The 22,322-nt window shown below is 55.3% G+C and overlaps 1 protein-coding gene across 1 annotated transcript; it reads right to left on the bottom strand.

Moving 5' to 3' along the window:
• Positions 1-8,360: 8,360 nt before the first annotated feature.
• Positions 8,361-12,914, bottom strand: RIMS3 (regulating synaptic membrane exocytosis 3). Its single transcript, XM_010576000.1, has 6 exons — positions 12,695-12,914; positions 11,094-11,235; positions 10,853-10,965; positions 9,060-9,161; positions 8,724-8,935; positions 8,361-8,609 (listed from the first exon to the last, which is right to left on the bottom strand). The coding sequence occupies exons 1-6, from the start codon at positions 12,912-12,914 to the stop codon at positions 8,361-8,363; spliced, it is 1,038 nt and encodes a 345-aa protein (XP_010574302.1).
• Between the last annotated feature and the right edge of the window lie 9,408 nt (positions 12,915-22,322).

Raw genomic sequence — 22,322 nt, forward strand, 5'->3', positions numbered from 1 at the left:
TCAACTGACTTATCTTGTTTTTAAGCAGTGTAACAGATTGTGTTAAACACTGCTGCTGTTGGTGTGAGTTGTTCACTTCAGGTGTGGGGATTTGGAGCCTTTCATCCAAATCAGACCAACTCCATCTGCTTTGGTGCAGGGCTGTGTCCCAAATGTCAGGTGAGAATAGCGTTTGCCTGAAAGCTAAGGACTATCGGCACACAAAGAACCAGGCTCAGTGAGGCAGAATCAGGTCAGTTGACACTTTTATATACAAGAGAGACTCACAGCTTAGGGGTGTGGGTAAACGCAGCATTCCTGCAGCTGTGGCTGCAGGGAGAACTTAAATTATTAGGACTGCAGCTTTACACTAATGTTCAATGAAACCTGACCAAGGCCTACCCAAAGGGTAAATTTACAAGCTTTTACAAAAAGTGGTAACAGGCTGGGGCATTTAGGAGTTGTCTAAAGAACAGATATGAAGGCCAGTTTTCCTTAGGCTTGTGGGTGGCTATGTGCAGCTGCAGGGGAGAGAGCTCAGCTAATTGTATGAGCCTTGAGTTGATGGTACTCTGCTTGCATATTAATTACGGTATTTTTTTTTCCTCAAGTCAAAACCTGCTCTTCTCAGAAAAAAGAGGGTTTCTTCCTCTTCCCCTCCTCCCCAGCATATCTGGTTTGGTGGTGGGGGAGGGTTGGCTTTTTTTCATTTTGGGCTGGATGTTTTGAGAAGCTCAACTCAAGCGCAGAAAAAAGTTTTCAAGCTGGCTTTAATCATCTTCACTTGCTGCCCCAATACTGTACATGCAGGTACAAGCCAATGAAAATGTGAATACTTCAGTTTTTTCCTCCTTGGGAAAACTGGCTAAGAATATTTTACAAAATAGCGTGCACCCTCACAGCCATCAGTCCTGCTGCATATAAACCACAAAAATACAAGAGTTTTACATTAAGAAATACCACACACATATAAAACATTACATAACACAGGTATAAAATTGCCATTTGCTTTTTTTAAATCTATTACCATTCTCAAGCATCCATCACAAGCCCATCCCCTTGTCTTGAACGTGGAACTGGGGCTTAAAGGACCCCCTCGTTCACCCCTCTGCGGCATTTGTTTTAAGGTGGAGTTGTTAAACTTATGAATCTGTCATCAAAGCAAAGTTTATCACAAAATACGAGTGGGCTAGTGAGGGCAGCCAAGTTGGTTCACTAATGTGATCACATCCTGGCTTCCAAAAGTACAAAGCTACCCAGGGTGAGTTCGTCAGTCCTGTATGAGTTCTGCACCTAACTCTCCCTTAGGTAATGGATGCACACAGAAGGATGTTAAGGTTGACGTGTGCCACTTGTGGTGAGATGTCTGCTACCTTTTTCATTAGAGACTGAAGGCTAAGCTCATAGTAGCAATTAACTTGTGGCTAATGGAGTTCTGACAACTTCCCAATCTAATGGGACTCTCTTGGTTTAGGTAATTCTTTTCAGTGCAACTTGTTGGGGACTTTAGGATGGAAAATGTGAAGTAGCATAGATTTCTGTGTCCTTGCTTGGTTGTATCGCTTTCGTATGATGCACCCCTGTCAAGATACTCGTTTTAGCCTTCTGAAGCAGCTTCCTGGAGAAGAAGGGCTATGGTTAGAAAAGACTGGCTGGCTTGAGTTGTTCTGGGTGCATCTCTCATTGCCTCCTACCTTTAATGATCTTGGACCCTTTTATGCCCCCTCGTACTTTTTAGGGGTCTAATGCAATTTAAAAGGCATAGGCTGTGTTTAAAGATTTGTAAGGTATAGGTAAAATCCCTCACGTGTCTTGTTTGGGAATATAAATTCTGAATTTTTTGATAGGATGAATGCTTCAGTTTGGATGCTTCTAAAAAACTCATTGGTGCTTTTCTCTGTGTGCTTGGTTTCGTTTTTTTTCTTCCTGGTGCTGTTAGTAATCAAATTCAAGGACAAACTTCTATTCAGACTTGGAGCTGCTACTTTACCAAGTGTTGTTGCTAAGACAGATGTGTATGTTTTTACATTTGAGGTATAAACTTCCGAGATTAATGACAGATTCTTGAGGCCTGGATAATATCTTAAATGGTCCAGGTGCTTGTTCATAGCTTAATTTTGAGGTGGGGAGTAGGACAACATGATGGGGAAGATTATTTAGTTTTAACTGCATGAAAAGATCAAGCCCTTTTAAGAAAACAAGGCCACCAACTTCAAAGTGCTAACATTCAAGAGGCATCCGCTGCCAGGGTCCCTGGCTAGTTGGGTACAAGGAGGGGAGTGCTGCTCCGTCCCGAGGCCCTCTGACATCAAGCATTGCTTCACGGTTCTCACTGCAAGTGTTAGGACAAAGTTCCCTTTTTTTAGCGAGTGCTGGGATCTAGCAGATACATACAGACGGCGACCCTGTTAGGAAATCAGATCAATGTTCAATACCTGTCCTCCTGCTGGAGGGACACCCTTTCTGCCTGCTTCTGAGGCTCCCTCTCCATCTGCACTACAGGCAAATGCTTTAGTGAGGGTTTAGTGCCCCTCCAAGAGCAGCAGCACTGTCCTCAGCTTGGCGCATCAGAGATGCTCGCCTCCTTGCCAGCCCTTTGTGGGAGGGGAGGACTGTTGGGGGAGCAGGACTGCAAACACCCCCCTGTGTCGGGCTAAGGGGGGCAGCCTTTGGAGCCCCGTTTATCTACATGCTTTTTAACAGGAGAGATGAAAGGGGGTACCTACTGTCCAGCCGAATCATCCCTCCTTCCAGAGAAGCACTCTGGCCTCTTGCTTCCCTTGCCCTTTAGCTCGGCAATCAATAGTGCAAGTGCTAAACGAAGCGGAGGTTGGGCTCGCAGGAGCCAGCATGGGAGCAGGTGGTAAATGCACACCCCATATAATTGCTCTCCATTGCACAGTTACAACAAAAAATAACCTGAATGTGGTAGAGTGCACTAACCTCTGGTTCTTAAAAAAAAAAAAAAAGAGAAAAAGGGGAGGGGGGGGGAAATGAGGTATACCAATAATCGGAGCTCCAGACAGGCACAGTGGTCACACCAGCTCTTGGGTCTTGGTGGCAGCTGCTAAACCAAGCTGCTTTCTCCTGGATTCCTAGATGCTACTGTGCTCCGTTCTGGTGTCTGCGCCGGAGGCAGATGATCAGGGTTAAACAGTGTGGCGGTTATTCAGACAGCAAGACAAACACTTAGGCCCTTTACTGTACATTTTTCCAAGTCTACTTTTAAAACCTAAATCTTCCCCAAATACGGACCAGCTCAGTTTGGGTGAGTGTTATTGTCACATCTGGTCACTGAGTCTGTTTTGTATAACTTCAGCTGTGTTACACGTAGCACATCTTTACCCCACCAATGCCAACCATGCTTATTGCAGACACTTCTTTTTCCATAGGAAGTTTTTCTGCAGCCTTTCAACCTTCTTTTTAGCTCATAAACATAACGCTTGCACCTCTAACAACCAGCCAAGGGTTGGGGTGTTAGTTCTATGCTTGTGAACATGAAGTAGAAGGCAGACTTCCAGTTGAAACAGCTTTGCTAGAGAAACATTGGAGCGGGCCGTCATGCCTTTGGCACATCACAGGATGCAAACCTTGTTTTTACTGAAGGTAATTTTACAGATCTGTCTGGAGGCATGAAAACCCAAAGGAAAGCAGAGAGAGCTCTTAATATCTTTTTCCATCTGTGATGCAAAGCACATTCAGACTTTGAATTCAGCCATCAAGAAGAACGGTGCCTGAACACTGTTTCTTGACCTTTAAAATGCAGTTATTTTCCAAATCAGTAACCAAATGCACACCCTTTAGGAAGTTTACGGATGTGCATTGTCCAAGCGTTTCACATCAATCTGGGAAGAAGTGTCTGAGTCAACTGGAAGAAAATAGGAGGTGGACTCTTTATGCCTGAAAAAACATCACCGGTGATGTTTTTATAAATGGTCTTATATCAGTAAAGACCCTTAAATTGTACTCACTGCTGCTGAGTATTTGCAAGCCCACTTAAACAAGCGAAGGTATTTAAATGTACTAATTCCTTTCACGTGCACTGATGTGCGCAAACACGTACAAATACAGGCTTGACTTTTCCAAGTCTCATTGCTGCTAGAGCAGTCGTGTAAGACGGTGAACAGAAGCAATTCCCTCTCAGCAAAGGGAATCCTGATCCCACTCCTGTGGGAATTTCTGGTCTCGTATTTGCAATCAAGAGCTACATCTGTAACTGTTTCTGGAGAAACGGTTTTAAGAGCTGGAAAAGGTGGCTGTGGAGGGAATACTTCCCACCATCTCAGTCGCTCTGTGGCATTTTCCAAAGCCACTTAATAGGTTTAGTTTTCTGATTGCTGGCCAGGTAATTGTTCTGTATCTCACTTGATTTCAGGAAAACTACATCTAAGCATCTTCTCCCCATGTTTTCAACATGCTACCACATTGATGAAACAGGAGTTAATTTCTGATTGAGCCCAGAAGCCTGGCCCACCTTCTGGTGCCCTAGAAAATTTTCACTCAACTTTGGCAAATAAAACCTTTCCCAGGCTTGTAGAAAACCCAGGGATAACTTAGGCCTGGGCATGAAATCATGTCATGTTTTCTGTGCTTTGCTGCATGGCTGTGTCTTGTTTTACTAGCGTTTAGGGGATGTTTAAGTATCATTTCAAGGCTATTTTGGCAAAATCCATCCTTGTTACTCAAGTAGGGTGCCTTGATTCTGACACCAGCATCTACTGTCGGCTGTGCTATAGTAAGGTCTTCTGTGTCTCAGAACTTGCTCCTCACTTACTGCTGGGGGTGCTGGGTATAAAATGGGCTGCAAAGCTGATTCAGTTTAATATTAATTATTCTTTCTAGGGGAAAATATCTGAAAAGTCAAATGGTTTGAATTTCCTTTCACAATGGAAGGTGGAGGGAAGAGAGGAAATAACCTAATGCATAGTACCTAGTCAGTGCAGCCACCTTTTGCAAATCATATAGTACATTTAAAAAAAAAAAAAAAAAAGCCTTTTGCAATGAAACATTCCCCCAGAAAAAAACCTGGAGTCCAGAAGCTTGTGGTTTTTCCGGTATGTCACATGTAGAAAGCAACTGGGTGTCTTGGCTTTTTTGTTCGTGTTGTTCGAGGAGGGAAAACATCTGACACATGGTCTCATGCATTCAGAACTAAGAAGAGCTGATGTTGCAATGTAAACGTGGCATACTTCGGTCTCTTCTCCCGTTCTGGTTTTTCCACACAAGTGTAAGGTGGGTCCTGACCCAGATGCTCCCCCAGAAAAGCGAGTACCAGTTCCCTGGGGGGACTGGACACGTGGTGCTGAAAGTGAAGAAGCTAAGGTCTTGATGGATTTCAGTTTAGTGAGTAAGTGACAATCATTTGAAGTCACCGGCATGGTGGCTCCACCTTGCCGATCTCTCAATGAGCAGGAGGAATCGTTCCCACAAACCCATCGCGTTACAGCAAACGAGAATACACCACTGAAGAACTGGGGTGCAGTTTGTTCTGATGTTAGCTGTGCTGTTACCCTCCAACGCATCCTCAGTCCATCAATGATAAAAAATAAGCCAAAGTATTTGGGTTTTCCCTGTTCCCTGGAGTATCCAGGTGTGCATTCCAGATGATAGTTCTTTTCTCTGGATTTTTTCCACATGCCAGGAAGGGCAGGTTTTTCAACTGGTGCAGAACCAATGAGCCTTTTGCTAGACCTCAGGCATCTGCTGCTGTGGGTGCGTGTCTGGCTGTCCCAGTGTTCCTGCTGCTCTTCATCCGCTTCTGTTCTCTGTCTCAAGAAAAGCGTTATGTTGCTTGCGGAGAGAGGGAGCAGTAAAGCTCTGCAACTCGCTGGAGAAATTTACAGCCAGCGAGCTCTGCGCTGGAAGGGGTAAGGGGGGGGATGCTGTCTCCACACCAGTAAGCAGAAAATACCTGCAGAGCTCCCTGCTCTGCCCACACTGCTATTCCATTTCCCCCTGGACATGGTCATTGTCCCACCACAGGCAGATTTTTCATTTTTCCATTAAAATAGAGTTGGTAAAGCAAAAGTAATGTTAGCTTGAAGGAGCAGAAAGCTTTTCCTCTTAAGATGCCTTCCCTCACGTATATTCAAAAATCCAGCACGCCAGGGCAGAGAAAGTTTAGCCTCATCCAGGCATCGTTGACCTCATATAACTGCTTCGTGCTCTGGAAGGAACATCATGTTCAAACCATTGTTTATTCCTGTTTCAGTAGTCAGGGCACCGAGTTTGCTTCCTCAATCCGCTTGAAACTGTTAGTGCATCCCATGGCCCTATGCATCACCATTCAGCACAAGCTCAGAAATCACTGCGTATTGCTCGAACAAGCACTTACCCCTCTAGGAGATGAGGATTTAATCCTTTACAAGGTGGGCATTGGGGTCCTGAAGCAAAGCCCTCTCCACCCTTGGTCAGCAGCGTCCAGACTATTCTCTTCTTGGAGGTCTATAGTGATTTTGATTTGGTACAGATCCCAAGTCCATGACAGCAGCTGAAATTCCTTGACACAATGTCACTAAAATCATGGTGGTGTCGGGTAAACCAGGCGCTGAACAGTGGAGTATTGCTGACCCCCGGTTTTGGGTTTGTGGAGGGGGCAGCTTCATCGCAACAGTCTTTTCCTTCAGGTTTGGTTTTGTTCCGTTGTGGCAACAGGTTCGAGCTGGTTCATCGTTTCTGGCATCACCAGGAGAACCACAGGTTGGTTTTGTTGTGCTCTGTGCATTGTGAAATTCTCTGCTTTGCCAATAAATAATTGTAAAAAATCCCAACTGTGCTGTGGGTTGATTTGTGTTAAAGACTGAAGGTCAGAGCCATCTGGTCAGCAAAAATTCCCCATTAACCTTTTGTCTTCTTCCAGTCTCAAGACTGCTCATCTTTTGGTGTGTTGGTTTTTTTTTCTCTCTTTTGGAAACTGATCCTTCAGGACAGTCATTGTGTTAAGTATATTTTATGAAGAAACCAGAGTTTCTAGTGGTGTCTCCCCTGAGTATTTTCAGCAAATTTCATTAGGCACCTTCAAAAAAAGCTTCCGTAATTCTCGGTTTTGCTACAAGAACTGGTCCCTCGGGGGGAACCAAAAATGCTGCTTTAAAAACAAACAAACAAAACATACAAACAAAAAACCCAAAACACTCATCCTGATAATAAATTCAAAGCATCTAGTCCTTTGTTCGTAACCTCTCAGTCACCCTAATTCCAGATCAGCAGAAGATGCTGTTGAGATGTTCCCCTGTAGCGTACCAACAAGTCGAGAGTTAGAGAAAGGTGTGTCCTGCCGCGGGGTCTGGCGAACCCTCTGCTCCTACTTGAAATTCAAGTATCCAGGAGAGCATCCCAGACCCGAGGAGAGCATCCCAGACCTCAAGCTGGCCCTCGCGGGAGGAAGGGGCTGGGAGGCAGACGATCGACCAACATCACGGTACTCCTGCTCCGCCAAGTCACCTTCTCCTGACTCGAATTTTCACGTGAGGCATCACAGAGTTTATATTTTGGGTCTTGCTTTGGCCGTACAAGACCACGGTTGGTGGTGAAACACGAGGACAAGACCAGCGTATGCTTCGGTGAGGTGAGTGCACCTTTTTCTGTTCTTTCTTGCTTTGGCAATGTCACTGGTCACAGGCTACATGCTACCAAAAAAAAAAAAATTTTGAAAAAAAAAAAGAAAAATGGCCACCAGAAGTGCTTGCTCAGTGTCGCAGGATTTGTGTCAGAAAACGAACAAACGGGAAGTGACTGGCAGATGTTTCCGGTCAATCCGGAGTCTCTTAGATATTGCAGAGTGAGTGTGTTGTTAGCACGTGGCAAGCTACATAATAGAAGATGCTACATTCCTTGGAAAAAAAAAAAAAATAGTGCTGAGTTGGATTTTTTTTCTGAGTTTTTTTTCTTTGAAAAGCTACCTTTTCCTCAGAGGCAAGGAAATGAAATCAAAGGAAAAAAAAAAAACCTCGTCAACATGCTGCTTGCAGCGGCGCTGAATGAATCAGACCGAGATGCTCTCGCTGGGTGGTCAGGAGAGAAACACGTCGCTTTGATTCCTTTCTGACGGGGTGCCAGGACGAGGTGCGGTAACAGTCTCGGGATCGGTCGGCAGTCGCAGCCCCCGGTCTGCCTCACGGCGGGGGGGGGGGGGGGGGGTGTTTTTTTTTTTCTTCTCCTTCCCCCTGCCTCAAAACACACAGCCCTCGCTCCCTCTCCAACGTCCCCCTCTGCGCACCAGGATGCGTGCTCGGGGAGGAGCGTGTCGAGAGCAGGTTTGTTTCAGGAAGGAGATTAAAAAAAAAAAAAAATAGGACAGGATATTTACAGCTATCCACTAACAGTTTTGGTAGGTCAGGACGTCTCCTTTCCCCTCCCGGCCTCTCCCACCAACCTGCCGCCTACGGGCAAGAGGGGCTGGTGGAACTCTCCAGGGAGGACTGGGAGAGACGGCGCGTCAGAGGTCCGATGCTGGAATCGGCCAGCGAGGAGGTGGGGAAGAGTTTGTACCAACCCGCGACCGCGCTGGAGAGATCGAGCTCCTCCAAGATGATCTGGGCCATCCCCATGAAGCACTTGTGGTCCATGCGCCCGTAATCTCCCCAGACGATCACCTGTGGGGCAGAGGAGGTGTCAGGGGAGCTGCCCCGCTCACCAGCTGGGAGTTTTGGGGAAAACTCAGCAAACTCGGTGTGCCCGGCCAGAAAGGACCTGCCGCGATTGGGGTAGGGAGGCTGCAGTCTGAAGGACAGCAGTGAGGACGCTGGGTTTCTATGCCGTGTCCTTGCTCCCCTAATCCCTCCCTGTCCCCAAGTATCTCGGGGGGAGTACATCACCTGCAGGACTTTGCCCTGGGGGCTCTCCTCGAAGAGCAGAGGCTGCTGGTATGATGGGTCACAGGTTTTCTTCACCACCTTGGTCTTCTTCTTGGCGAGGCAGACGCCGTTCTCCAACACGTAAACTTTCACGTAGGTGGCTGCATTGGAAAACGGGTGAGAAACAGTGATTCGGAGCAGGCTCCTGTGATGGTCCTGGCACAGCGCCCTTCTCCATCACCCCCCCCTCCCCGTCCCCGACCCGCTCCCTCCCCAGCCACCTACCAGGGATGGACTTGGAGCCCATCTTCGGGATAAGTCCCCTCGCCTGGATCACCTCCACCTCCAGCTGCCCGTTCCGGTCAGCCATGCCAACGTGGACATCGCCTAGGCGGAGGGACGAGACGTGCTCAGCACCCTCCCCGATGGCCATCTCCCACCGGGGATGGACGCAGCCCTGCGTCCTTGCCAGCTCTCCCTTTTGGTGCTGCCAAAAAGCAGGTGGGAGAAGTCGTCTCCAGGGCTGGCAGCCCCTTCACCCCCCCCATCGCTGCCTGCTCCCCCATCCTCAGCACCCAGCGCTCAAGCACACCGAGCATCCTGCCACCGGGTGTGTGATTTATTGTGAATTTGGAGGAAGGACAAAGCCGAGCTGATGTGAAGATGCTTGGATTTGAGTAGCGGAGAGAGAACCGGGCGAGAGCCCCCTCCTCCCCACCCTCCCTGCCAGCTCCATCCCACGGCAGCCTTGCAGGGCGATTTTTTTTCCCTTGTGATGGGAAAAGGGGCTGGGATTAACCGCGAGACCTCGGCAAGGGCAGGAGAGGCTGGGGCAGGAGGGGTCGGTGGCTGAGCACCCCAGAAGCCGCCAGTCCCCAGCTCCCCAGGGCACTTCACCAGGGTCCTACCCCGCTCCCTGCGGAGCAGCATCTGCGGGAAAAAAACGCGGCCGGGCACCTCTTGAGCTTGGTGCGAAGTTGTTCTCCCACTTACGCTGTCCTGCTCGTACGTACATACGTCCCTTGGCCGGTGGGTCCCTGTCGCTCGCTGCCTTGTGGCCCCAGGAAGGGAGTGGGGACAGGGAAGGGGCGAGCTGACGTCCCAGTGGGGTTTAATAGGAGCGAGATGAACCTGGATGTTCTCAAAACACACTTGGCATTTCAACAGCAACTCGGGGCCAGCACCGGGGGCTGAGCGAGGAACCAGCCGGCAGCAGAGGAACGAGCCGGGGGAATGGCAGGAGCCGTAGGGATTCGGCATGCTGCGGGCGCTGCGGGACCTCATCCCAAGGGAAGCCGATGTTGTCCCTTCCCCGGGAAGGTGGGCAAACCCAGCGGGGTCCAACCGCCCCCTTTCCCTTCCCTTCTCTCCCACGGGGGTTTATGGGCCAGCAGGACCAGTGATGGCCTGTGCTGGGGGGGACTGGGAGTCAGGACGGGGGACCCTGGTTCCTGTGGCCCCCCCGGGGCAGCTCTCCCCATTCCCAGCAGCTCCAGCCCCTCAGCAGGACACGGGGCAGACGCCTTGGTGTGCCCTGGGAGCAGCCGGGGACACGCTGCTGCTGGCTGGAAGTTCAGACTTAGGGTGTGACTTTCTGTAGCCATTTTGGATTTAAAAAGGAAAAATGGAACAAAACGCTGTTTGGTTGGGTCCCCTCTGCAGTGGGATGCTCGGAGGAGGAGCTGATGCACAGCAGAGGGGCAGAAGAGGCCTCAGGAAAAAGCAGAGCTGCTGCTTTCCCCGGCATGTATCCTGCCCTGAGCCCTCCACGGGACATTCCCTCCCCTTGCAGAGCCAACGGCGGGAGCAGCAGGGGAAGGCCAGAGCATTTGCAAGCCATGCACCCACCCGGCACGTGCTCGGCAGCAAGGGATGCTGCCGGAATCGAGCCCGACCCCCAGAACCAGAGCGTGCGGCCGCTTCCCCCCCCCCCCCAGCACTGCAGCCCCTTCCCTCTTGCTGGAGCATCCTTTTGCCCTGCCCAGCCCCGCACCGGGCGAGACACAGCCCTTGCTTTGCTGGGCTGGAGACGGTACCCCCATCCCCGGGCAGGGACCCCCACCTCGGCCGGCACTCACCCATAGGCGGGGTGGCCAGCGTCTGCCGCCCCACCAGCTGGCCTGGCCCCAGCCCGTCGAGGAAATCGCTGAACTGGCTCTCGGCGCCCAGCCGGGTCGTGGGGAAGATGAACCTGCCGAGGAGAGCAAAGGGCTTTTGCAGAGTGTTGGGCTGCCGGGTCTCAAGCGAGGGTTTTTCCCCCCGCCGAGAGCACAGGGAGGGGTGCCCAGCCCCGGCTCCCGTCCCCCCGCAGTGCCTTACGTGCCATCAGAGCTGTTGCTGTTGGTGCTGCCATCGGTGGACTCCCGGCTGCCTTGCCGGGTGACCCTGGTCCTCATCTCCACCGCGATGCCGGTCTCCGTGCTCCTCCGGATGTTGCTGCGCAGCTTTTTGGGACCACCCTCTGGAAGCCGAGACAGGGGGTGAGCCCGGGAAGCGCTCGCTGCCCCCAGACCCTCCTGCGGGACAGGCGTCAAACCAGATGGAAGAACCGGGTGCTGTGCACGGCCAGAGCCTCCCCACGCGCTGCTCCCTGCCTTCCTTCGGTATGTTATTCATTGTGATTTATGCAACCTTTCCCTGGGGATGAAATCCTGCAGGACCCCGCATGGGCACGTGTCCCGGTGCCATGCACACCGTGCTGGAGAGCTGTGGACCGCCTGTGCCCCCCCCGCCATGTCCCAGCCCTGTCTCCCTGCAGACCTTGCTCAGCACCAACGCCATCGTGCCTTTGCATGGCTGAGAGCCCCACCTGCACCTCAGCTATCTCCCCCACATGCTGAGACCTGCCATGCTCAGCTCACACGTGCTGACACCATCCCAGCCCACCTCCCGGCCTCCAAAATCCCCAGCGCCCCATCGACGTGTGCCGATGTCCCTGTGCCACGGGGGACGGGTACCCCCAGTGCCGCAAGTGGGCACAGCCCTGACGCTGGCTGATGTTCTCTGTCTGTCCACGCAGTTACACCATCCCCACCGCCATGTGTCCCAGGCGGTGGCAGATGGCAGGAGGAGGAGTGTGGCACAAGCATCCATCCCCGGCATCGCCGGCAGGCCCGGCATCGCCGGCAGCCCTGCTCCTGCCATGTTAGAACGTGTGTGCCGGCACTGCGCCACGGCTGGTCCTGGGCGAGTCAGGTTTGTCCTGCTAATTCGGGGCTGCCCCTGTGGAAGCCTTTGCCTGATCCTGGCAGCCCCCCTGGAGCGGGCGCTGCTCCCCCGGGCACTGGCAGCCAGGAGGGTCCCGGTCCTGCCGTCCCCAGGTGCGGTTCTGCCTGGCTCCGGCACTTTTTGCTTAGCTTTTGGGGATAATTATACCCCTTCAGAAACACCTTGGATGTGCAGGGCTGGAGGGCTCCAAATTAACTCCTCTCTTTATAGAACATCTCCCGAATCACAAAATGCCAACAAGAACCGGAATAAAAAAGCAATAACTAGAGAAAAAGCCTGCACTAAGAATGAGCTTTTTGCTTCCCCCGCCCTTTAAAAAGCTATTTTAAGCATTTAAATATTTCCCAGAGCCAGACCGTTTGACAAGTCCTTTCTTCGAGTTCCCTCCTTCCCTCCCTGCCTGCAGTCAGGACTCGCCATTACTGGTGGGGGCACACTGAGCCTAGACCCCCCATGCAGGCCAAGCTCCGGCAACGTCCCCATCTCAGGTTTGCAAATGATTCTTGGCACCTGGAGAAGTACCGGTGTGCCGGGGGGGGGCATTTATAACTGGCATTTTTAGGTGTCCTCATCAGACACAAGCAGCTAGAGCATTGCTTTGGGCAGCCAGGAGCATGCACTTCTCCTAAAAGCAAAAGGCCGAGCTGGGGGGGGCTGGCAGCGCTGTTGGGGGGGGGTCTGCGGCAGCTCACCGGTCTGGTTGAGCTGCAGCGTGCTCTTGCTCCACTGGGACAATCCCACAATGGCCACCATCTTGGCACCCAGGCTGGAGCGCCTCTTCTTGCTGGCGGTGACGGTGACGGAGTCAGCGCTGCCCCGCGCGCTCTTCTCGATGTTGTACATCTCGCCGCTGATGCTGGAGCTGCGGACGACATTCCTGGCCGCCGAGGAGCTGGCATCCCCGTTGAACATGGTCAGCCGCTCGCGCGCTCGCCGGACCCGGTTCTGCTGGGTGGGATCAGCTGTTGGGGGGGGGGGGAAGCCAGGGGATGTGTCAAGGCCACTAACGCTGGGTGGTGGTACTGGCCACGTCACTGCTGTCACACCTGGAGCAGCCCCGTGGGGATGGACAGTCCCCCAAAGCACCATGAAATTCAGGTGGCACAACCCATCGGGACCATTTTTTCCCACCCATCGGGGCAGGGTGCGGCAAGGGAAGGGGTGCAGGACCCCCCCGTCCCCATGCAGCCGGGTTATGGGGTGGACCCACCAGCCCTGCCCCAGCACCCCGTGGGACCCAGGCAACCCCTGCCATCCCGGAGCGACCCACCGGTGGGCAGAGGGCTCGGTGCGTCACCAACCCACCTGGCTTGGGAGCAGGAGGGGACCCTGATGCTCAGGGACAGCCCCATCCACCCCCGCTGCGGGTGTCCAAAATTGCAACCGGCAAAGTTCCTCCCACACGTCGTCTTCTCCGAACTGCGGCTGCAGCATCCCTACGTGCTGCTCCGGGCATGCCTCTGCTCCACCCCGAGATGGCTGCCTGCCACGGGGGCCAGATCCAGCCCCTGCCCAGCAAACCCCACCAGGCTGCTGTTGGGGTCCACAGTGAAGCCCTGGCAGCAGACAGTGCCTGGAGGGGCCCCCCAAATCCGCTGAGGGTGCCGGGCTGTTTGCTGGCGGCAGAGGCTGCAACCGAGGCTGCCAAACCTCCCGCGTGGTTCCTGCCTTCCCTTCCCCATGAATATTTAAACTCCAGTGGGATGGGAGCATCCATCTTCCAAGGAAAGGTGAATTATTAACTCCAGGCCAAGTGAAGCCACTTTATGATAATGGATGGAGGCAGCGCCTGGAAAAATATTTCTCTTTCAAGAAAGAGAGACGGCTGCAAGCGCAGAGAATAACTTATGGCTGGGAACGGGGGCTCGGGGCAAGGCGGGGGGCTTCTGCTGCCTCTTGCCATCAGGGGAAGGAGCTTCGCAGGGGCACAGTTGGGCTGAGACCTGATGGGAGACGCGGGCTCAGCTCCAGCGCCGCTGAACTCGCGGATTTATCAATTACAGAAGGGATGCAAACAAGGGCAAGTGGGCAATTAGTCATTAATATCATTAATGAGCTCCCAGAGAGCAGCCGCTGTTCCACGTTTCCCTTCTGGCTGATGTTTTCCTCCCCTGCTCTGCCCAGGCTCCCGCAGGCGAGCGCAGTGACCCACCGCTTTCACCCTCCGCTTCTCACACCCAGCGGTGCTCGTTGCTGAGCGGGACCCCGGCATGGCTGCTTGCATTTGGCAAGATTTGGGATGTGCCAGGACCGTAGCACATGCTTCCCCTCACGTACACGTGTGGGATTTTCTGCCCTCGCTGCTCAACAGACGCTTGCACGAGGGCTCAAGCGCCTCGGATGAAGCCGTCGGCACCAGCTCCGCAGCCTGGAGCCAGCCTGGAGCGGCCGTGTGCCGACGGGAAGCCGAGATGGGCGAGAGCAGCCAGCAGCTTTGCCCTACACTCAGCATCTGCTCGAGGAGGGGTCGGGGCTGAGCCACTACCTTTGGGACCTTTGGGATGAACATCTTCCGATGCCACCCGCCGCTCTCCAGGAGCCCTCCGGGCTCCAAACCTGTTGCGGCTGCTCGCAAGGGCTGGGGTTTCTCTTAGGAAGCGCCTGCCGCGAGGAATGGATCCCGACCACTTCCCCAGGGCACCCTCTGTCGCACTCCGCTTCCCTTCCTCGTGCCTCAGTTTCCCCACCTGCAAACCTGATGTTAGGCTGTGCCTAAACAAGTGCGCATCCCTTTCCACGAGGGCTCAGCCGGGCACAGTGCCCAGCTCAGGCCTCTCCACGTGGAGTTACGGGCGAGAAAAGCTGTGGCACAACCGAGCCCTGTTATTTGTATGGTCAGGAAAACACAAAAGGCTCCTGCTGCTGTTTTCCCCGCTCGGCGCTTCAGCTGCCAGGAGAGCACCGGGCTCTGGTGGAAGCAAATTAGATCAGGAGAGCGCAGCGCTAATGGTATCATTTCCAATGCAACACACACAAGGATAATCCACCGCAAAGGAAGCAGAGCACACGCTCCTCAGCCCAAAGGAAGGATTTTCTTTACTCTGCCCTTAATTTTACCCGTTATCTCTTTTCACAATCTGCTTCTGGCCTCTGCGGAGAGCGGGTGCCGGACAGGGAGATCACGGAGGTGCCCAGTGCTCGCTGCTGAGACAAGCTGAGCCGGAGACCATGCCCGAGCACTGGAGTCCGTGGCTCCCACTGCCGAGCTGGCCTCAGCACCGCGACAGCATCCTCGCCTGGCACAGGCAGCCCTGATGCTGCCTCTGCCCCCAGCTCCCGTTCCCCAGCAGCGGGTGGGGGATTCAGGGAATGGCACCAGGTTTTCCTTCCCCCCCCCCCCCCCCCCCCCCATATTTTATTTATTCTCTACATTGCAAAACACCGGGATTCGCAGAGCAAACGACTGCGACGCTCCAGCATGATCGCATGAAAGCCCCTTCCTTCCCTGCCATGGAAACACATCCCCGAGCCGCCCGGGGTGGGGGGCAGCACCCGCAGCCCCCACCAGCGCTTACCGCCGCCACGCACCCTCCTTGCGGGAAACGACGACCACCACCGCGAGCACCGAGAAGTTCTCCGGCCAGCCAGTCCCGGTTCCCCCATGGGCTGGGATAGATGCCCGGAGCCACCGGGCACCGACTGAGCAACCGGGAGAGGTGTCATGGCTGTAGCATCCCCCCCGGCTGCTCCGCTGCTTGGCGGACACGCAGCCAGCGCCCGACGCCGATGCACAACGCGCAGACAAGCATCACCGGCTGGAAAATGGGTTCCCGGTTGCATTTTTGCGAGGCTGCCTGGGCCGAGCCCTGCCCTCCCCGCACTGGTACCCCAAAGGAAAAAAGGAGACGGAGGCATCTTACCGCCCTGCGCAGGTGGAGGAGGACTGGGCAGTTCTCCCCGCTGAGGAGGCTCAGCCCCCCAGCCCCATCCCCGGCTGGAGACGGAGGGTGACGGGTCTGGTTAATCTTTAAAGGGTTCTGGAGAGCGGGGCTGTGCTGGAGCTGCTTCAGCATCTCCTTCAGCATCTCCATGGTTACATTGCTGACCCAGTTCTCCTCCCAGCCCCAAGCAGGGGCAGAGCGGTCCAGCGGGGTGGGATGCGCCTCAGTGGGGTGGGGAGGGGGGGCACCCCTGTGCCAGGTTTTGGGTGCCCTACAACCCCGCTGAGTCCCCCCAGCTGAGTGTCATGGACTTGCTGGGGGATGACAGAGCTGGGAAAAGTGGGGAGCAAGGCAGCACAGAGGGTGGGGGGGTTGCAGGCGACCCCAGGGAGCGGATGGGGCTGTACAGCCCCACTGCTGGTGCATCCCAGTGACTGGACGGTGTCAGGGGCTGCATGTGGCAAGGAACAACCCCGGGGCTGTGAGGGTGCCCTGGCCCCAAATATCCAACTGAAATAGAAACGAGGGGCAAAATATTGATGGGGAAAATTGGGTGCTTTGGCAAAAGCTCTGGGGAAGGAGGGAAGACCCCAGCAGGTGCCCCCACACAGGTGGGGAAGGGCATCTGATGGTAGGTGGGGAGGGGGAGGAGGAGGAGGAGGAGGAGGAGGGAAGTGATAAATGAGCGTGGTGGGGCTGGCTGGGATGCTGCCTTGCTAGGGAAGGAGGCAGAGGGATTTTGGGGGCCATCTGCTCCCTCAAAGTGGGTGTCCCCAGGGAGAGAGGGAGTTGGAAAGCTCTGGCAGTGGGGCAGCAGGTCCTCTTACCTCTGGGCTGCCCCTGCAGCCCCCGGCCCCCTCCACCCTGGGGCTGCCTCCAGCCTGGAGAGAGAGAGCACTGAAATATTGCTGACGTCTGGAGCAGGTAGGCCCTAAAATCAGCACTTTTGGGGATAGAAAAGCTTGCTAGAGCTGCCGCTACAAGGCCCTGCCAGTCCTGAGCATGGCACAACGCACTGGGGCGAGCCACACCAGCACAGCTCACAAGCACGTGCTCCTCCTTGCATTAGGAAGTAAGGCAGGGGCTTATTTCCCCTAAAAGTACTTAATTCTAATTAATTACTTCAGGTTTGATAGGCAGTTGCCCATATAAATTTAATTGCCCAGCAAGAGGTATAATTCAGTGCAGACGAGCTGAGAACTTGCAAGTAACTCCAGCTACTGGAGTTAAGCATCTCATTGCTCAGGCAGGTTACAAAAGTTATATTCTGGCTGAAACTTGCTGCAGGCATGGCATTAATCCTCCTGCACAACCTCCACAGGAAACAGAAACCTTGAAATTAAAGGATGGGTCCAAATGCACTCCATTTGTAGGAAAAGTGGAGCTTAGAAGGGAGAAAATGGGATGGGGCGAAGCCGGGGCTGTGCTCGGGGATCCTGCGGGAGCAGCTCCTGCCCAAAGGTGCTCCAGCCCATGCCAGCCCCTGCCCGTGCTCCTGGAAAAAGGCCTGACTGTTGCGCGAGCGAGGTTTAGCAAGCCTGCGCCTGGGAGGATGAAGAGGAGGAGGTCCATGGGGCAAACCCCAGGTCATGCTCCTGCTGGGTTGTTCCAGTCCAGATGATTCTCCAAAAGGCAGCTGCCTGCGCTTGGCTGGGAGCAGGAGGACAAAACATCGGAGCTGCTCTCTGGGAGGGATGGCGGAGCAGCACCAGGACCTGCTTGTGTCAGTGTGCTTCGCCGAGAAGGCGACCGTGCAGCCTGGTCTGTCTGCAGCAGCCAGAGGCTTTCCACCAGGATGGGAAGTGCTGGTGGTCGTAGTGTGGGTGAAGAGCTCGGTCCTCTGCACAGACCTGCCGATGGGATGGTGGTAACAGCGGCCAATGCTGTGGCCTGGGGATGTCCCCAAGGGCCGAGAGATGGCTTCATGGAGACCAGCTCTTCCAGTGACCCAAGCAATGCATCGCATCTCTTCTGGGATAAGCAGTGGGATGGTATTCCTCAAGCCTGGGAGCAGGTCAGGTCTGAACAGCCTTTCTGCTCTGAGCAGTCTCCTCTGTGCTGCCGTGCCTTTCCTGTGCACGGGGACGGATGGGGAGCACCGCTGGGACCCAGAGCAAGAGATAATTGGAGCTGCAGCCCTGTGTGTGGGTCTCCAGTGCAGCGATGACACAGAAGAACCGACTGTCCCATGCTGGAGCGTGCATCTTCCTCAGTCCTGGCTGTGTCCGCACCTCGGCCGTGGTAATTTACTTGCCATCCCCATTCACAAAGCACATATCCATCTCCACGTCTCCAGCCAGCCTGGTGCCGCAGCTCCAGCAGAAGTGATGCTCCTGGCAGACTGGATCCGTCTGGGAGCACCGGGACAGGGAACTGAGTATCTCCGGGAGGGACAGGCAGGAACACAGCATCTTCCCACACCCACCTCATGGCTGTCTTTCAATGGGTGGGTGTACAGGTGTGGGAGCTGGGGGCACCCATGTCTGCACCTGCCTGGTGGCCTGACCTTGGGCTAAGCCCCCTCTTGAGATGCCAGGAGCCCAGGGCTGGTGCCCTGACCACACCGTCCCTTTCCCCCACGTCCCTGCATGACGTCTGCCGCTCGGTTAAATCAGATCTGTGCTGAATCCTGTTGTTTCCCAGGCAACATAAAAGAATCAGAGGAGCAAAAGCCACCCGGCGGGGCTGCGGCTGGGGGACGGCCAGCTCCCGCCGAGCCCAGCCAGTTGGGTTAGCTACCCAGCGAAAGAGGGCTCACGGCACTGCGGCAAGCACCGGGGCATCCCTGACGGTCCGGTCTCATCCCGCAGAAATGCTGCCTGGACCAAGCTCCTGCAGGGCAGAGCTCAGTGCCTCTGCGTTGGCTGCACCCTGGTGCTGGTTTTGGCCATGATGGGCAGCTTGGGAGGGAGCAGGACCTCGCTGGAGACACGCATGACCAGGCCCACGGACGGTGCCAGCAGCCGCCTTGGGTAGCGTGATGCCGCAACCATGCGGCCCCGAAAACTGGGCCACTTCCATGGGGAGGCAGCGGGGACGTAAGAAACCAGCCCAGAGCCTTTAGTGGCCTGTGAGATGGGTCTGGGATGGGATCACCTGTGCTCAGACCCCAAACCCTCACCTGGTGCTCTGGCACTGAGGGCTCGCACCACCGCGACAGGGCTGGGGCTGGTACCGGTTTCCACCGGCACGGAGGGGCTGTGGAAGGGAGCTTTTCCCGTTACCCAGCAGCCGCTGCCTTCCCGGCTGCACGGCTCCGAGCTCTGCAATGCAGCTCACACCACTCGTCTGCTGTGTGTGAATCCCATCAATATTTCATGGAGCTGCTTCCTCCAGGGGAAGGACTGCTATCAGCTCTGGCTTTCTGCTGCTCCTACCAGCGCTCCTGTTCTTGCAGAGAACATCTGATTTCCTTCCACTGGCGGCCAGCACCCAACAGCCCCCCCTTTCACTCCCCTTTCTGTATTAGCAAATATCGTTTTGCCTTTCAGGGACTCTGTATCCCACATGGGCCAAGGGCTCTGAAGTCCGCTTGGGTTCAAACCCAAGTACTGACCATATTCTGCCCCTGGTCACTTAAGCTAGTCTGCAGCAGAGGTGCCCAATGCCACAGCCCTGTGTTGGGCTCCCCAGGACCAAGCCGCCGGCCCCACAGCTCCAGGATGAGTGACCAAACCTACCCACACACCCCATGGTCCCCCCAGCTCTGTGTCCAGCGGCAGGACGGTGAACATGGCCCCGTGACAGCTTGGTGCCAGCAGCCCAGACCCTGTCTGACCGGGTCCGATCCACCCTGCCCAGCTGCATCCAGCCCGCAGGTCTGAGCTTCCTCCAGAGCCCAGCGGGAGGGAGGGGGTAAGGCAGGCTGTTTGCAGAAAAAGTTGCTTTTTAAATGCTAAGACTGCACTATTATAGCAAAGCTTCTTCAGGGATCAGCAGAAAACTTGCTTGCCGTAGGAAGACTTCTGGGAGCCGGAGCGATGCCAAGAGACGGTGGGAGCCTGGCACTGCCTGCGTCAAACACTCATCGCTTTGCCACGGTCTGCGCCCAACCTGGTGAGAGAAGCCTGGGCAGCTCTCCTGGGCCGGCACCCACATTCCCAGCAGAGCAGGAGGACGGGCCGATGGGGCACCGGGGCGGCTGCTCCCAGCGAGGTGCTGCTCACCGGAGCTCACGTGTGCCTTGGCTGGGGAGAGGGGTGATGCATGAGCGTGCCCGAAGCGAAGGCCAAATGCTCTCACATCGCTCCACCACCCAACAACTAAAAATAGGTGCAATTCACTATTTGCAGGCTGAGAGACCTCCAGCTCCGGGAGTCTCTTTGTCTGTGGGAAGGATGAGGAGCCCGCGGAGGCTCCCACCGTGATCCGTCCATGGTCTGACACAGCATCCCGGGGCAGGCGGGGAGCCCCTGAACCCAGCAGGCAGCAAGCATGACGTGTCAGCAGGGCTGTCAATCCTGCGCTAAATCACTTTAAAATAATTACTAAATGAGCCTGTTTCCCTGCTATTTGAGATGCTGTGACAAAACATTTTAAGTGCATTGAAATGGATGCAAGGAGATGGTACCACACGGCTTGGGTTTTAATAAGCAGGAAAATTAGGCATTTTCATAACCTTAAACTGCATCTTGCATCAATGTGACGCTTCCCGTCGGGCTGTGCTGCAGCAAGAGCAGGCGTGAGCCCATGGGGGGCCCGATCCTCACAGGCGGACTCGGCTGAGCTCAAGGGGCAGCAGAAGCTGCAGGAGGATGGACCTGGGGTGTGCAGGGGAAGCTGGGTTTGCCCCCTGACTTGGGGTGCAAGGGGCCAAGCAAGGGGCAGACCAAGATGCTGTAATCTCATCCTCTGTCCATGTCCCACAGAGGCTATTGCGACCAGCGCTGCAAGGACGGGGCTGAAACGGGGACGAAGCAAGAGCCTGGGAGTGCTGTGCAGCGGAGAGGAGCGCTGGGACGTGGGAGGCGGCAGGAGTTTGCCCTCAGAAAGGGATATCAGAGAAGGTACACCGCTCTTCGGGAGAGATGCGTAAGCACAGCAGAAGGGCTGGCTTTCAAGAGGTGTTGATGTAGAAAGAAACGGGCACGCATCTAAACTGGGCTTGGAGGTGAGAGGTGCGGGAGCAGCCACTCCGCTGCTCGGCAAAGGGGCCGTGCGATGCAGCTGGCTGTGCCAGGGCTGGTTTGGGCAGGTGGCCCCTCGTCCTGCACCGGAGGGACAACCCAGGGCTGCTGTACCTGGCAGCAAAGCCCATCCCCACGCCGCTGGCCCGAGGGGATCCACAGGCTCCTGCTCTCAGCACACTAATGAAATAAACAACGCAGCCCCACAGGATGCCAAGTGATGCAATTCAGCCCAGGGCTAATTGTTTGCTCCGCCTCAAAAGACCCCTCGCTATGCTTCCCGGACCCCCAGGAGCGGGCACTGGCCATTGCACAGCCTGGCATGGCCACCATCTCCCGCGGGGACAATTCTGCAGCTCAGTGGGAGCACCCAGGCGGTGGCCCTGGCTCTGGGGACCATTTCGAGGTGCAGAGCAGCCATCGCTCCGCAGCAGCTCAGCAGACGCAGTGGCTGGCCAGGCCCATACCCGTTTTGGTACTCCCCTGCTCCGAGGGGTAAGCGATGCCCATGCTGCCCTCGGGCTTCTCCCCACTTACTGTAACCCCAGTTTTAGTAAGCAGGGAGCAGCACAGGGGCCTCTTCCCATCCTGGGGCATCATTTCACTCTTCCTCACTAGTTCTTTAATGGACTTTCCTACAGAACTGGCCACAGCACCTGCCCAAAACGCCATGGAGGGCAGAATGGGCTCTCTGGATCGAACAGAGTCAAATCGATGTACAAAGCACCGGCTGGAGACGCTGGGGAGAGATGAGCACCCGTGTTACGTGGGCTGCTCGGTGCGAGGATAAGGCCCCGAAGCAAGCCCTCCCCAGGCAGGACACCCCGCTTTCGCCAGTCCCTATGCCCGTTTTCCCGATGGGGACCAGTGTGCACGGGACAGGGTTGACGTCAACGGGCTTTCAGCGGGGATGATGGATGGCACGGGAAAAGCGCTCCCGTTCCCGACCCGCTGTCTGGGAAATACTGCCCGCCGCCCGGAGCCGAGAAGGGCTCCGGTAAACCGGCCCCGGTAGCGCCCGGCCGGGGAGCCCTTGGGGACTGGGGGGGAACCCGGTCGCAGCCCCCACGCTTTCGGTGCAGCGATGTTTTCGGGGTGCTCACGTCTCGGCTCGGAGCCTGGGGTACGTTTTAGGGATGCCAGGCGCAACTCGTCGGCAGCCGTGGGGTGCGGGGGGGAGCACCGGGGTTGTCCCACCGGGGGTCGGGACCTCTCCTTTCTCACCCCCGGGGGCTGCCGGAGAACCCATCCCGCTCCTCCCCGGTACCGCATCTACGACGGGCATCCCCCAAAACCACTACCCGCCTTCCCCC

This window comes from Haliaeetus leucocephalus, unplaced genomic scaffold (genome assembly GCF_000737465.1).
Source record: "Haliaeetus leucocephalus isolate CR32 unplaced genomic scaffold, Haliaeetus_leucocephalus-4.0 Scaffold517, whole genome shotgun sequence".
In the NCBI taxonomy this organism is placed as follows: domain Eukaryota; kingdom Metazoa; phylum Chordata; class Aves; order Accipitriformes; family Accipitridae; genus Haliaeetus; species Haliaeetus leucocephalus.

Excerpts from the sequence above, each read along its gene's own strand:
- RIMS3 (XM_010576000.1), bottom strand. The coding sequence starts at position 12,914 with ATGTTCAACGGGGATGCCAGCTCCTCGGCGGCCAGGAATGTCGTCCGC. Across the intron at positions 11,236-12,694 it reads GCTGCAGCTCAACCAGACCG|AGGGTGGTCCCAAAAAGCTG; the intron begins GTGAGCTGCCGC and ends CTCGGCTTCCAG. Across the intron at positions 8,936-9,059 it reads GGGCTCCAAGTCCATCCCTG|CCACCTACGTGAAAGTTTAC; the intron begins GTAGGTGGCTGG and ends TTTCCAATGCAG.